This window comes from Microtus pennsylvanicus, chromosome 21 (genome assembly GCF_037038515.1).
Source record: "Microtus pennsylvanicus isolate mMicPen1 chromosome 21, mMicPen1.hap1, whole genome shotgun sequence".
NCBI lineage: Eukaryota > Metazoa > Chordata > Mammalia > Rodentia > Cricetidae > Microtus > Microtus pennsylvanicus.
Genome location: NC_134599.1, coordinates 5620440 through 5636782, shown reverse-complemented (window position 1 = coordinate 5636782; position 16343 = coordinate 5620440). Strand labels below are relative to the sequence as shown.

The following is a 16343-nucleotide window of genomic DNA, read 5'->3' as shown; positions in this document are numbered from 1 at the left end:
ATGCTCTGCCTCCACAGGGATCTCTGGTGGCAGCTCCCTGATTCAGTGTCCCCAGGAATGAAACTGATCCAACCTTCTCATTTGAGTTACTCAACAAGAACTCTAGTGGTCAAAAGCCTGACTTGGGTCATCAAATAATGAGAATCCTGTACTTCAGGCTGGGTCAGCTCACTTACAGCACTGGGCAGTGGTCATGCCCTTTTAACATACAGTTTCCTGCGTGGTGCCCTCCCCATGGGACTTGCAAACAGGGCCGTGAGGAACTGGACATTGGTTCTGACCATAAAATACCACTCCAGTCCTCTAGTGAGGGTGGGGGTCCTGGGTCTCAAGCTGACAGGAAGCATGTCAGTTTACGTTTAGGTCACCAAAAGCACAGCGAGGCTGCAGGCGTGGGCTGTGGCTATCTCCTCTGTTCTAGAATGTGTGATCCTAACACTGCTGAAGCTCGCCCACAGCTTGTTGACTTCAGCCGAATAGCAAGTTTCTGGAATTTCTGACTATCAGGTTAGGAAATCACACAGGGAGAGCATCCCAGGGGATGCACAGAGGTTGATGTCCCTTTGGAAGGACACTCCCTGCCACCACAGGACTCCGAGGGGATCTTCTGGAGGCCACAGGTAGACATTTCCGTGTGCTACAATGGCACTGGCTCTGAGGGGGATCTAAAAGCAATTTTCACTGGGATTTTAGCCTGAGCAGCAAGTCCAGCTGCTCTTCTGCTGGGCCTATGCCACAGCAAGGCCAATGCTCAGAACGCTGCACAGTGCTTCCATCAATAAGAAATCCACACCAGGAAAACATCCTGTCGCAGCCATGCCCTAAGACAACTCTTTCCACTTGGGAAACCATTCCTGGCTCATTGCCGGGCCCTGACGGAGACTCAACAACTAACCATGGGATGTCGAAAGGCCGTGCAGCTCAACCCCAGCATTCCCTGACCCCTGAGCTCGCTGCTGGTGTGCGTGGTGGCACTCTACTGTTTGGTGGAGACAGTGTTTGCCTTCCCTGAGGTGACACCAATGTCTGCAGTGTCTTCCTCGGTCAGGAGTGCTGGCAGTGGAAATGGCTGGCCTATGGATATGTCTTACAATGGCCACGGGCAGCATGACGGACCACTCCATCGTGTGCTGGTGATGAGAATCCTTAGTGGGCACTGTCCCATACCATATCTGATTTCTGCTTCTTCAGGCCGGAGAGATGGAAAGGGGAGACTTGGACCCTTCAGCTAAGGACAGTATTAAACTTTGGGGGTTTGGAGGTGCTGGAGTGGGTCTTGAGAGACCCAAGCTGGATAGCCTTAAGCAAGAACGCTCCTCCTCCTTTGTTTCAGGGGGCACAGCGTCCCAGTTCCACTCTCTGCTCTTGCTAGCCAGTGCTATCCTCTGGCCTTGAAGTCTCCTTGGAAATGGCTGACTTTGGCTTACCAGAGCCAGAGTTTCTGAGAAGTGTGGTTATTACACATGCTGTTTTTGGTATCTCCCTTTTAAAAACTGAACAAAACATAGTTTTTCAACAAACTTCTTCCTCTTCTCTCCTCTGTTGTGAAATAATATTTTTGTACACTGTGAAGATGTGTCACTCCAATTGGTTTAATAAAAAGCTGAGCGGCCAGTAGCTAGGCAGGATGCCCATGCAGAGAGGATGCTGGGAAGAAGAGGGCAGAGATGCCAGGCGACACGGAGCAAGCAGAATGGGCAGTAAAAAGATGAGGCAATAAAGCCATGAGGCAGAAGGTAAATTAAGAGAACTTAGTTAAGTTATAAGAGCTAGTTAGAAAAAAGCTTAAGCTAAGGTTGACCTTTCATAATTAATATGAATTACTATTTATATTAATTATAACCTCTGGGTCTTTTTTTGTGAACTGTAGGCCCAAAGAAAAGCCTAACTACATTCCTCTTCTCTCAAGTAGCCCAGGTTAGCCTCGAACTTACTACACAGCTGAGGATGACCTTGAAGTCTTGATCCTCCTGCCTCCTCTCCCAAGTGCCTGTACTACTATGCCTCACTCTTTCTTAATGGCTGCATTACAGAATTCTGTGATGTGTCCACTTTAGAAGTCATTCACCCAGCAGGCCTTGGGAAATAGCTTGTTCTGCTGCTTTGCCCCCCGCTTCTTTCCGCTCTCAGGGGTGTGTCAAGGAAAGCTGCTGCAGTTAGTCAAGATCACCAAGTACACCTTCCCTCTGCTCTAACCACCACCAGCACGCTCTGTCTCCTTGTTCATAAATCCCAGCTCCCTCCAAGCTCGGAGAGTCGCAGGATAAATCACTTCTGGGACGGGATATACACATGGCTTTGGTTAACTGCAGAAATTCTGTTACTGAATTATTGACCTTGGGCATCCGGAAAGCATCACATTTTTCTCAGATTACTCATCCTGGCTAAATTCTTAATTCCAAAGAGCGCCAACCCCAGGGCACAATAAAATCTAGGTAAACAGCAGACTGGCGCTTGTGGCTGCTTCTGTAAATGTGAAGGGTCGAGAGTGTGGGGGAGGCAAGGGTGAGGGGGTAAGGGGCTGGGCTAGCAGTTTATTTTGGGGACTCAGGATGTCTAGCTTTTTATTCCTTTATTTGTTTGGTTTTGGTTTTTGGAGACAGGGATTCTCTGCGTAGCCCTGGCTGCCCTGGGACTTGCTTGGTAGATCAGGCTGGCCTTGAACTCACAGAGATCCAGCTGCCTCTGCTTCTCTGCTTCCTGAGTGCTGGAATTAAAGGCGCTGCAGCTGCCGCCGCCGCCGCCACCACCACCACCACTATGAAGAATGTCTAGTTATTTAAATACTGAAATTTGTAGCAATAGCTGTAGAGACATTTCTTAGAGTGACTTTGTAAAGACCCACCTTCCCTATTATCCCTATGATTATAATCATGAGTTTGCTTTCTGTCCTATGACTAAGAATCAAAGAATCTTTTTTTTTTTGGCTGTGGAATATTATTATTTTTTTTTTCAAAGAATCTTAGGTGCGTAAAGGGACCTGGTTCAATGAGAATCTACCAGCTGCCAGGCCTTAAAGCCCAGTTATAAAACCAATTGTATTTCCACAAATTAACAAAAGAAAAAGTTGGAAATGCAATTAAGCAAAAGCAAAAGTCACTTCTGTCTTCCTGTTGGTACCATGTGGCAGGGACGGAAGGCAGGAAGATGGCTCCAAGGGTCCGGTGTTTCCTCTAAAGTGTAAGCTCTGGATGCAGAATACAAGAGGCTTGGGATAAACTCTTCTGGGAGTTCAGGGTTCCACAGGGGGTTAAGGCCGAGGCTGCCCCCCACAGGCCGTTGTTGAAATCACACCCTTGCTGGCTTCTTGGGGTGGTCTCTCTTCCCTACCTTTGGGGTTTTTCCTGACAGCACATCCGTCACAAGCCACCTGCCCAGAGTTCTTGGCTCAGTATCTACTTCTTGGAACTCAAGTGAAGGCACTCTTACTTGGTGATGTGGTGTATCTGTGTGCATACATATATGTGCATATATATATATATATATATATATATACACACACACACATCTTATACACTGAATGTAACTTGATTATTACACTGAACATATAGATATAGAACATATAAATTATAACTTTCATATGAAATTATTAGCCATATCGACAAAAAGTAAGCAATAAACACAATTTTAATAGAAAAACAATCAGGTTCAAATTTCCTACTGGAACAGACCAATAAAGTTCTTTTGCAAGAAATTATACACCTCAACATCTTTTCTAATATTAACCATAAATTTATTTATTAACCAATAAAGACAATCAGCCACCAGTGGGGGAGCAGTTCAGTACACATTGGCTTAGGCTCCAACCCACAGCAGATAAGCCTGGGTTCAAATTCACACCTTACCACACTAGCTGGGGGATGAGGAGTCTGTGGATTAAATTTGACTTATGTTTAGCTAGAATTCAGTTTCTGTATCAGTACAATGAGCTTAGCAATAGCATATTCCTTACGCAGTTACCATGGGGATACAGATGAAACCTCAGCCCAAGGTCTGATTTGTGGAAAGAGCTCAGCCAAGACCGGCTGCCATTGCTGGATTGGATCATGCAAGCAGCTGCCCCAACAAGCTACCACAAGTTCATGGAAGCTGGATATACTCACTTGCAACGTAGTGTCGAAGACAACAAGCTTTGAACTGGTTGGAACGATGTCATAACATTTATGTGACCTCATGAATCGCATATAAACGCCACTTTCTGAGTCTTCTGCTAAAAGGAAAGAGCAATGGGTTAGTTATAATAATAAACAACTCCCCTTTCAGCCGACAGAGAATGGGCATGCGGAAGACCCACTGCTAATACTTGATGAGAACAGGGTATCCACTCTTGCTGCTTCTGTTCAGGAGAGCTCTGGAAGTATAATAGGACAAGGTGTGGCGGTGGGGGGGGGCAGTCTACAGATTGAAAAGAAATCCCCTGATTTATTTGCATATGATATGATGATATGATTTTCTACTTAGGAAAAAGTAAAGAGTCTACTTGGAAAAGTCCCACATCTTTTATTTGTATAGCAAAGTCACAGATAAAGCACCATTCCTAGGTCTTGAGCTATTTAAGTGAGCTAGCTGAGTAGAAGCCATCCTGCGAGCCAGTTAGTGAGCATCCTCCTCTATGATTCCCACTGTGCTTCTTCCGGGTGCGGAGTGGGTGTCCTGGACAGGGCTGACGTTGTCTGGAATAGCAAGCACGCTTGCCTTCAGGCTCTGAGTAGTTAAGAACGCCTGCCCATTGCTCTTGCAGACCTGAGTGGTAGCTCACAACCATATTTAACTCTTGGAGATCTGCACTCTTGCCTGACCTCTGCAGGCACTGCATCCATGTAGTGAATTTACATATGTGCAGGTGAAACACTCATACACACAAAATAAAACAATCTTATTTTAAAAATTAGCACTCAAAGTAACACATCTCCTGTGGCATTTCCTAATACTTTGATCTGGCTAACGGCCACTTCCCTTGCCCCATCCCTACCCCTCACTGCCTCCAGCCAGCAGGCAGGGCCCAGTGTAGCTGTAGAGACAGGCGGAAATGAGAGGTTTCATCCTCTTTCCTCACACAGTGGGTGCTCCATCCCTACCCTGCCTCTGAGCTGGGCAGGCAGGAAGTCTCCAGGCTTCTGTCTCTGAAAGCAATGGTCTATTTTTCTCATCAGCTTTCACTTTCTATCTTGTTAACACCGATTGTGCATTCTAAACTCTGTTTTCCTTCCTGGCCAATTTCTCTGAATGATCGGACTCATACTCGAGCAATGGATTAATTAACCCAGTTTACAAACACCTACAGCATATGGCTTGCTGCAGGTTCTTCCCAAAGCTGACTCTAAGACCAAGGGGGTAAGCGAGACAGAGAAGCAATAGAGAAAAACCCTCCAAATAAGGCTGCACCCGTGAGCAGGTCACAGTTCGACATAACTGGAGGCACAGATATGACGGGGAATGAATGCTGAGAGCCTGGGTGTAGATCTGACTTCCTGCCTCAGGGGTCAAGGGTTATTCCCGGGGCATCACCTGTAGTTTTATTCTGCCCTGAGCACGACTACCAAATGCGCGTGGGCAGAGATGGTGAACCGGGAGAACAGGGTTAGAGAGAAAGGACTGCACATGTCAGCCAGCGTTACCAATGTCAAGGGCTGGGGCTGCGGCCCTCCACAGGGAACAATACAGTGACCGCGTCTGCTGTCCTCACACTATCAAGCACACCACCAAGGACAAGGTGTGGGTTTATGAGGGCTCAAAACTGGTGACGGCCGAGAGCATGGAGAAGTGAGTCAGTGTGTTGCTATCTTTTCTTGAAATATTTATCTACCACAAAAACGGGGCCCCGCCCAGGAAGAACAGCAACATTGAAAGTGCCAGGACGGAAGCCAGGAAGGTTCTGTGTCGGGGCCATGCGAGGGGACTAACAGGCAGCACTGCAACTCATGGCAAAGCCATGCCTGCATGAGCCTTGGAGAGGCGGAGCCCCGAGGACTACGTGGAGCATAGCTCTAATTGTTGCCTTGGTCCCTCATGGGTTGTGCGGAAACTCTCGGTGTTTCTAGCCCCTCACTGGGCAGTGTTACTGGTACTTAAAATAACAATGATTGGCTTCTTCCAAGCATTGCTGCTGGAGCAGATGAATGAATACACAAGAATGATTCCAGGGCTGGAGAGATGGCTCAGTGGTTAAGAGCATTGCCTGTTCTTCCAAAGGTCCTGAGTTCAATTCCCAGCAACCACATGGTGGCTCACAACCATCTGTAATGAGGTCTGGTGCCCTCTTCTGGCCTGCAGACATGCACACAGACAGAATATTGTCTACATAATAAATAAATAATATTAAAAAAAAAAGAATGATTCCAGATAGAACCCTAGGCAATAGTGGAGAGGGGGACTGACTTGGCCTTCCTGTAATCGCACCGAGGACTACTGTACTGTCAAACCTGCATCCAGTAACTGATGGGCGCAGATGCAGAGGCCAAGCTCCCGGAGTCCAGGAGAGAGGGAGGAGTGATATAATATGAGCAAAGGGATCGAGGCCATGATGGGGTAACCCACAGAAACCACTGACCCAAGCAAGAGAGAGCTCACTGACTCAGGACTGACTGCTGGGGAACCTGCACAGGACCGAACTAGACCCCCTGAACGCAGGTGATAGTGAGTGAATTGGCAGTTTATGAGGCCGCCGGCAGTGGGTCCAGGATCTATCCCTAGTACATGCAATGGCTCTTTGGAGCCCATTTCCTGTGGAGAGATAGACACAAGGGGGAGGGCCTTGGTCAGGCCTCAATGAGGTGACAGGAAAGCCTCCTAAACTGCCTGTATACAGGCAGTTATGAGCTGTCCAATGTGGGTACCAGCAGCTGAACTGGGGTCCTCTGGAAGAGCAGTAAGTGCTCTTAATGGCTGGGCCATCTCTCCAGCCCGTCCCTTTCTCCTTTGATTCACTGGTTCTTACATTCAGAGTAGGTCCATCCTCTTGGTTAATCCTCTCCAGAAATGCCCACACAGACACACTTGGAGGTGTGCTACATTAATTCAGGTGTTTCATAGCTAGTGAAAGTTGGCAATTAACAGTCACAGGGCTCAACAGCCAAGGAGTTTGCCACCAAAGCCCAGTGACCTGAATTTGATGCCTGGAAGCCACATAAAGGTGGAAGAAGAGAACCAAGCCCTCAAAGTTCTCTGATCTACACACACACACACACACACACACACACACACACACACACACGGTATGTGTTCCTTGCTCCACCTCATGCACACACAATAAATAAAAATTAAACTAAGACGAATTATTGTGAGAACACCTCTTGCCAACTGGACACATAAACACTTCCTTAAAGCCAAGACATTCCACCACTGACCTCTAAAAGGCTCAAATTAATTAAAGCCCAAGTCTCTTCCCAGACTCAAGGCTCAAGACAAACTCAACAATGAGCACTTGCAAAATTTCAAAAGCAAGCTGGGGGTGCAGCTCTGATCCCAGCGCACGGGAGGCAGAGGCAGGTGATCTCTGAAATCAAGGCCAGTCTGCTCTCCGAGCAGTTCTAGTGCAGTCAGGGCTGCAAAGCTGCTACACATCCCTTGACTCGGCCTTTATGGAAATGCCTCTTCTGGGCAGGCTGAGAGTCATTCAAATTTCTGCTCTGGTGTTTGCTCCAATTTTGATTATAAATTTGGCTAAGAGCAGCTGTGCCACAGCTGAACACTGTGCTGCCTTGAAATTTCCTCCACAGGGCTTCCAGTCTTCAAAGCATAGAAAGGCAGAGACAAGTTCTTCGCTGGGACGTAATATGGTCTCGAATCCAATCCCTACTGGCCTTCTGGTGTTCTGAGCTCCCAGCAGCAAAGCCTGCTGAGCTCCAGAGTTCCCAGCTGGCATCGTCAACACGTTCATACACTCCACAGCACTGTTCCAAAGGCTTGGAAAACAGTGTCGGGATGGTCAGCCCAGCTTCTCCAGAGCGGACCTCCAGGGTCAGTTACTTAAAAAATGTTTTAAGGTTTCATTTATATGAGTGTGAGTGTGTGTATGTGCTGTGTGCATGAGTGCCGTGTTTTTGGAGGGCAGAAGAGGGTGTTGGATTCACTAGCGCTGGAGTCACAGGTGGTGGTGTGTGGCCTTGTGTGGGTGCAGGGAACTGAACCAGGGTCCTCTGGAAGGGCACCAAGAGCTCATAACTTCCGAGGCACCTCTCCGGTCTCGTTGCTATTAGCTACTGTTGTGTCACTGTGGCGAAAGGCTGAACTGAAAAGACCAAGGAAGTGTTCTGCTCAGTTTTGGAGTATAGTACATGGGAGGCTGCCTGTGTGATCTGTGATACAACATACTCAGGTGAAGCACAGCACTAACTCCCGGCAGCCAGAGAGCAGGCCTGTGCAGACTTTCCCTTTTATTCCCTCTGGGCCCCAGCTTAGGAATTGTACCAGCACAGCATTCGGGAAGAACCTTTTCTCCTCAGTTAATTCTCTCTGGAAACAACCTAAGACAAACCTGGAGGTGTGCTTTACCAATCTCCTAGGTACTTCCCTACCCACAGGAGCAGACAGCTGAGATTCATCACCCCCGTGGCTCAGCACAACTGTCACAAACAATAAACCAACCCCAACACAGGATTCTCAGCTTTCTCTTATTAGGTGACTTCCTTAGCTTCACTAGTCCACTTGACACAGCCTAGAGTCATCTGACAGGAAGGCCTCAGCTGAGGAATTGCCCAGCCAGACTGGCCTATGGGCATGTATGAGAAAAGTTGTCTTGATTGTTATTGGTGCAGGAGGACCCTGCCCACTGCGGGCAGCACCATCCCTGGGTCTATATAAAGAATCTAGGCAAGCATGAGCCCGTGAGTGTGCCAGTAAGCGGTGTTCCTCCAGGGTTCCTGCTTAAGTTTCTCTCCTGACTTTCCTCAATGATGGTTTGTGATCTGGAAGAGCAAGGCAAAGAAATCCATTCCTCTCCATGTTGATTTGGTCATGGTGTTTTTCATAGAAACAGAAAGGAAATTAGAACATTAGGATTTCTTTATTTTTCCCTCATGCCCTTTTAGCTTAGGGAGCCCCGCTGTGACAGCCCATAATCACCGTGCCTGCTTGCCTTCCTCCCCACCAGCCACGCAGACGTCCCTTCTGTTTGATGACCTTGACCCTTCTAAGCAGGGCAGGTAGACAACCTTGGGGGTCTTGATGACTTGTCTTGGGGTTTTTCCTCACTTGCACCATGGACACGATAGCCAATGTGGATGACCCACCAAATTTGTCACCTGGCTGGGGATGTCTTCCTCAGTGTCCTTATTTTCTTCTCCGTGTTGTGGTCTCTGTAAGGAGGTGAGGAGTTGGGCAAAGCTTCTGTGTAATCTGGCCTACTTCTCCTGGGCTATCAACAGTCATATGTAGAGGGCCTATCCGCTCAGGTACCCAGTCTCTGATGATACACCTGCGCGAGCCACACAGCTCACATTTGGTCTCACACAGCCCTGAGTCAGCTCTGGCTCTGCCTGCCACAGCCCTCCCAGAACTGCCTCCGCCCTGCAGCCTCTAGCCACCTCGATCGGGAAATGAGGCCTTGCTAGAACTCTGTGCTTCCTCGATCACAGTCAGGTGTGGGCAGACTCCCCATGAAAAGATGCTGGATGCAGCCTCTGGGTCACAGGGAGCCGGAACAACATCTTGTATTAGCACTGTACACTCCTTACGTAATGAACCCACAGAGTGAGATAGTGACTAACCAAAGTCCCCACACTGCTCAGATTTCCTTAGTTTCCCTCATGTTCTGTTTCTCTCACAGGATCTTACCCAGGATTCCACACTGCATTCTGCCATGTCTCCTTAGGTGCCTCTCGGCTACAACAGCTTCGGAGGGCCTCTGGAGGTCGCCTCAGCACTAGGCTAAGTCTGATGCTTTTCTCACGTGTAGACTGACGTTTGAAGAAGAGCCACAATGTTTTTAAAAATGACTAAATTAAGTGAGATGGTAAAGAGGCAAGACAAATGATAAAATGCCCATTGGTCTGGACGGAGGACAGAATACCATGGATACAGAGAACAACCCACACCCACAGAAACACCTGGATGTAAAGGCAGGCAGGTGAACAAAATTTAGGCAGATTTCCGATTCTCAGAGGAGTCACTTCCGCCGTTTGCATCACGGTTAAGTTCCACATTGCAGTTGGGGGTGGAGAAAAAATATGTAATTTGAAGTTAAATAGAAAATAAATAAATAAAATCAGCCCAAACAAAGAACATACCCACCCAAAGCAGCTTGCTCAGAACACATCATTTAAATCCCCGAGACAGCCAGAAGGCCAGACTTAGGCCCTTTCTGGGCGGAGTGTTCCAAGTTCCCTCCCTCTCTACGGGGAACTCTCCACTCTCACTTTTGTATCCTGCACACCATGCCTAGACAGACTCTGACTGGTACCTGAAGAACTGGCTCATCAAGTGGAGAGAGGCCGTCTACTCTTTGAGCTGTGTGTCAGCCCAGCGGTGCTGCTAAAGAACAGACCAGAAGGCAGCAAGCATCTCAGAGCTTGACGTGAAAGTTAACATCACTGGCACTGTGCAACACCTAAGTTTAAATGCAAACGTGGTACATACTAACTGGGAATACGTGCAAATGAGATCCCTCTTTCTAAAACTGGATTTGAGGACTCAAGGACTTGACGTCCTGTCCCATCTAGCCCCATCCTGCCTATCCGGTGGACCCCATGTTATTCAAGTTCCTAGGGGTCTAGCGGGAACCCATCTGTCTGCCTCTACTGCGACAACCTCTGCACCCCACCCTACCTGATATCATGCTGTGGAGTCCTGTCAGTATATTCTAAAGGAAATGCATGGTCTTCAGGAAGTTGACTTTGGAGAGGCGTTTCCCTGGAGTCCCACTGTGCCTGTGCACACACTAGGTACTTTTCTGTTTGTGGTTTACCGCATCCTTTCGGGCCGTGGGCTGAACAGTGACACCCAGCTCTCGGAATGGTCACTTAAAACATCTGAATGCAGCTGTTTCATAGCTAGGGATTTTCAGATGTCAGACAGACCCTTACACAAGGCAAGGAGCTTGTGAACAGACCATCCTAGACTTGGGACCATGACATGTCCTTACAAAAGAGAGAAACATGAAGACCGTGCTGGACACCAAGGATTGCAAGAACATAACAGAAGCATAGAGAGGGAATGGGAGGTGGGGAGAGAGAGAGAGAGAGACAGTGAGAGAGAGAGAGGCAGGCAGACAGAGAGATAGACAGAAAGGGGTGTGCCTGAGAAAGATTCTCCTCCCGCCTTTCCGGCTTCTGATAACTTACATCAGACTGTGACCTTCCAAACTGTGGGAGAATCCATTTCTGTTGTTCACTGCAGACTTGTTCCAGAGGCCTCAAGACACTAACACATCTTCAAAGATCAGCTCAAAGAGCACTTCCTCCCGCAACACCTTCCAGTTGCACTTAATTGCTGCCGTTCTGACATGTCCATTAGTGCTCCCAGTGGGAGCCCTTGCATGCCCACGGCATTTACAGGCCTGGTTCTCCCTGAGACTGTAAACTGTCTAGGGCGGCAAGCATGACTTGCTTTTCTTTACATCCGGGCATTCAGCAAGTTTCCACAAACGTCAGATACAAGTTACCTCTGGCTAAATCATGAGCCACTGAAAAATGAACAGATCAATTGGGCCAAGAGCAAGTGAGAATATGGGGTTCTGTGCTGATTCTGTTAGAGACAAAAGTGTCAACAAGCAGGTTTAAAAGATTATAGGCAAAGGCTTCTAGGGCCCAAAAGGGAAGGCAGGAACTCCTGCAAGTTGTCCTGACCTTATGACCTGACCACATGAGCTTGGTGACATGAATGTACCCTGTCCCCAAGAATCGCTGGTGAAGCTAGACAGAATGCAAGCAAATAAACTTTGTTGACAGTATATGCCTTTATAAAATTATGTTATTGGAGGGCTGGAGAGATGGCTCAGAGGTTAAGAGCACTGACTGCTCTTCCAGAGGTCCTGAGTTCAATTCCCAGCAACCACATGGTGGCTCACAACCATCTGTAATGAAATCTGGTGCCCTCTTCTGGCCTGCAGGCATACATGCAAGCAGAACACTGTTTACATAATAAATAAATCTTTATTGGAGAGGGATATTTGGGGTGTGTGTCACAGAAATAATGACCATAGGGAAATTGTCTGTCTACCTAGGAGGATATGGGGTGTTTTCTCCTATGACTCTACTCTCTGCCTTACTGCCTCGACGCAGAGCATCTTACTGAAAGCTCACCACTGCAGCCAGGATAGACAGACAGCCTGAGAGCTGCTGGGATCTGTCTGTCTCCACCTCCCGATGCTGGGGTTACAAGCACATACAGTCATACCTGGCTTTTTGTGTGGGTGCCAGGGATTTGAACTCATGTCCTAATGTTTGGACAGTAAGCCCTCTTACCTACTAAGCCATCCCACCAGCACAATAGATACTCTAAAAGTTCTGAATATAGCTGACTAGACAAATCCAAGTTCCTCATGGAATCTTAAATTACTGGCATTTCCCCAAACCAACTTCCACAAACATTTAATTTAGAAAGAGATTGCAAAAAAAAAATGTGTACCCTGCTTCATTTTTTGTCTTAATTGTATGAGAATGAAGAGGATAATCACTGCACTGTGTTAGTCAAGCAGAGCCGTGAAAATTTGATCAAAACAGCAGACACCAGAACAGGGACTAACAGTATAATGGCTTCCCAGTGAGCATTAATCAAAGCTAAATGCAGGATGGTCGATGAGACGATGACTCAGAAATGGACTCCAGGATTCTCGTGTGCGGAGATAATGCCTACTGATTAATTCAGTACTGTGATAGACAGCTCTGTCAGATGACAAGACCTGGAACGGCCTAGGAGACAAACCTCTGGGCATGTCCACAGGGACTAGCTAGACTAGGTGAAGGAAGGGAGCAGACCCACCTGAATGTGGGCAGCAGCACCATCCCCCTGTCTTAGACTGCCCAAAAAGGATGAAGGGAGCTGAGTCCCAGCCTCCGCTTCTGTCTGCTCCCTGACTTCAGACACAGTGTGACTGTCACTTCTCACACCCACGGCCACAATGGACTACAGGGACCCCTTAAATTATGGACCCAACAAACCTTTCTTCATTTAATCCTTCTTGTCTGGTATTTTGTCACAGCAGTGAAAAAAAAATAACTGCTACAGCTACCAGCTGAATGGCACCATCAGGCACCGCTGGTCTCAGGCTGGGAGCAGTCAGCCAGGACTGAGGCTGTGGCTCTAAGACGCGGAGCGTGTTCTGGCTCTGGCTGCACCACCCCAAACCCAATTCTTAGGGCTGTCCTGGAACTCACAGAGATCCACCTGCCTCTGCCCCCCAAGTGCTGGGATTAAAGGCCTGTCCTGGGACTCTAGATTAGTCTAGAAGGAGAGCTGCCCTGTCATTCTTGGGACAGGGCACACATGACAGATGGTTGATCTCAACCAAAAGGGGAAAAGAAAAGACAGTCTCGGGTCACAGCTGACCTCCCCTCTGTCAGCTTCTCCAGGTCTCCTTGGACACGGACCACAAGAAGGGTGAAAATACCAGGCTGCACCAGTCACAGTCCAGTCCTACCTTCCAGGACAGGCTCCTACACCACATCAGCATTGGTGTGAGCTATTCTAGCCTCACCTTGAGCAATCCCTGAGGGACTATCTGTAGGCGCCTTAGTGAGCTGTAACATACTGTTCTGTGGTTGCTTTTGTCTTTCAACTCCATTCTCAAACTGGCCACAGACACTACCAGAAAGCGATTGCTGGCAGGTTTTTTTTTTCTTTCTTGTCAGCACTGGGGATAGAACCCGGAGCTTCAAACAAGTGCTCTCCCATTGTGTCATGCCCAGCTCCGACATCCTCTGCTTTTATCCTTAGACGGAAGAGGGAGCTGAGAAGAGGCTGTCTAGACAGTGTTGTCCAGAAGGTGCCTAGAGGGTGGGGACCACACTGTAACAGGATGTGAGGTCAGGACACTGGGGGTGTGTGTGTTAGGGTGAGGATAGATGGAAGGGGAAATGTGGATTTGGAGGTTCAAACCAACAACTTGGTTCCAAGTCTTGAGCATGAGAAAAGACCCATCCTGCAGTATCTCTACAAGAATTGGAAATTTCTGCCAGTCATTACTATTTGAAATGTCAGTAGGAAGTATGAAGATGTTTCCAAGAATAACCGCACAGAATAGCCAAATACCATAATATAAACAACCGTCGTGATACACAGTAACCAATACTGTGGCTGCTCAGCCATGCTTTACTCTCAGTTCATGTGGTACTCTCAGTTTATGACCAGCATTAACCCCAAGCTCTGAGTCCATAGGGAAGTAAGCTATGGCCCCACTCCTCGGAGGAAGACACTGAGGCTGAGGGTTCAAATAGCTTTCTCCAGAGTAACATGACACTAACAGTGAGAAGCCAGGGTGTCTGACATTCTAGACAGGGCCGGGAGACAGTGACGGAGGGTGGTGGAATCAATTCGACAACATTACATAGATTCAAAGCAGAACAGAAAAAGCACGTGCCTAGTCTAGGTCTGGAAGCGTGTGTGTGTGTGGGGGGGGAAAGAGTAGAAAAGATCTGATGTGGGCCCCACAATTAAGAGGAATACAGGAGTTCATAGAAGAACATGAAGGAAGGCCACAGCAAATAGGAGCCCCACATTCTTCTTCCTCCAAGCCCCCAAGGGGATGTCTGGGGAGTCCTGAGAGGGTTCTGCTGTAGGTTGGGGTGCTCTCCTGGTATCTGGCGAGTAGAGGCTGTATGTGCCTCTCCCACATATCATCACATGGCCCGAAATGTCAGTGGAGGGCAAGCTGAGAGCCCTGCAGTAGCCTGGCTGGGGTTTTCAGCTCTTTGTCTTCCTCTTGCCTTGCCTCTCCCAGGTGCCTCCAATCGAGGAACGCATGTGCTCTCCAGGACCACCACTGGTTGCTGCTGCTGCAAACCATCATGGGGATATCAATGAAGCAGGGAGAGACATGCGGGAGTAGAGGCATGCTGGGTGTCAGGCTGACACACAGCAGGAATGGAGGCACGCTAGGTGTCAGGCTGACACTCGGCAGGAATGAGGCACACTGGGTGTCAGGCTGACACTCGGCAGGAATGAGGCACACTGGGTGTCAGGCTGACACTCGGCAGGAATGAGGCACACTGGGTGTCAGGCTGACACACGGCAGGAATGGAGGCACACTGGGTGTCAGATGAGTGAGATGATGACCCGTGCCTCTTACAAATTTTCTAATGTGCTTGGAAACATAATGTGCTTTCTTATTTTTTTGTCTGCTTGACACAAGCTCAGGTAATTTTAGAAAAGAGAACTCACCTGAGAAAATGCCTATTGGATTGGTCTGTGGGAAAGTCTGTAGGGCATTTCCCTCCTTCCTTCATTTCTTTTTTCTTTCTTTCCTTCCTCTCTTCCTCGGTTTTTTTTTTTTTTGAGACAGCGTTTCTCTGTTTAAAGCTCTGGCTGTCCTGAAACTCAAGAGATCCAGCTGCCTCTGCCCCCCCCCCCCGAGTGCTGGGATTAAAGGCGTGCACCACCACACCTAGCTGCATTTTCCTTTTTGAATTTTATTTTTCCTATTTTTAAGTGCATTGGTGTTTTGTCTGCATGTGTGTCTGTGTGAGATCCCCTGGAACTGGAGTCACAAACAGGTGTAAGCTGCAATGTGTGTGCTGGGAATTGAACCCGGGACCTCTGAAAGAGCTGCCAGTGCTTTTAACAGCTGAACCATCTCTCCAATCCCCCTTCCCCAGAGCTGCATTTTCTTCCATAGCCCCTGCTTCAATTTCTGCCTCGAGGTTCCTGTTCTGCATGAGTTCCTGCCTTTGTTTCCCCTGATGATGGACTGTGATGTGGAAGTGTAAAGCAAATAAATAAGTAAGCCCTTTCTCCTCAAGCTGCTTTTGATCACAGCAACAGAAAGCAAGCCAGGACACATGAACACAGACAAAGCTAGGTATCAGTATAACCTGAGGGCTTAGAAAGGAGCGGAAGGAACCCTGCTAGCATTTTATTCTGGTCCAATTTTTTTTTTTTTTTGGTTTTCCCAGAGACAGGGTTTCTCTGTGTAGCCCTGGCTGTCCTGGAACTCGTTCTATAGACCAGGCTGGCCTCGAACTCAGAGAACTACCTCCACCCACCTCTGCCTCCCAAGCGCTGGGACATGTGCCACCACCACTTGGCTTTGTCCAATTGGATTTGGTTTTATGTGTGCTTGTGTGCATACATACAGGCACTCATGTATGTATCTGTGCACACACCCTTGGGGAAGTCAGGACAACTCCAGATGTCATTACTCAGACTCTATAAACCCTGTTTACTGAGACCAGGCAGCTCCATCCCTCTTC

General features: G+C 48.1%; 1 protein-coding gene across 20 annotated transcripts in view; it reads right to left on the bottom strand.

The window, feature by feature from the left end:
• The window catches only part of Prkag2 (protein kinase AMP-activated non-catalytic subunit gamma 2), a 264022-nt gene that overhangs the window by 22892 nt on the left and 224787 nt on the right, over positions 1 to 16343 (bottom strand). For 11 of the 20 annotated variants that reach the window (XM_075955433.1, XM_075955432.1, XM_075955443.1 and 8 more), the window contains one exon: positions 4104 to 4210. In XM_075955433.1, the coding sequence (XP_075811548.1) occupies positions 4104 to 4210 (107 nt within the window). The remainder of the gene's footprint in view (positions 1 to 4103; positions 4211 to 16343) is intronic. The other 9 variants (XM_075955434.1, XM_075955435.1, XM_075955439.1 and 6 more) reach the window with 1 other exon arrangement.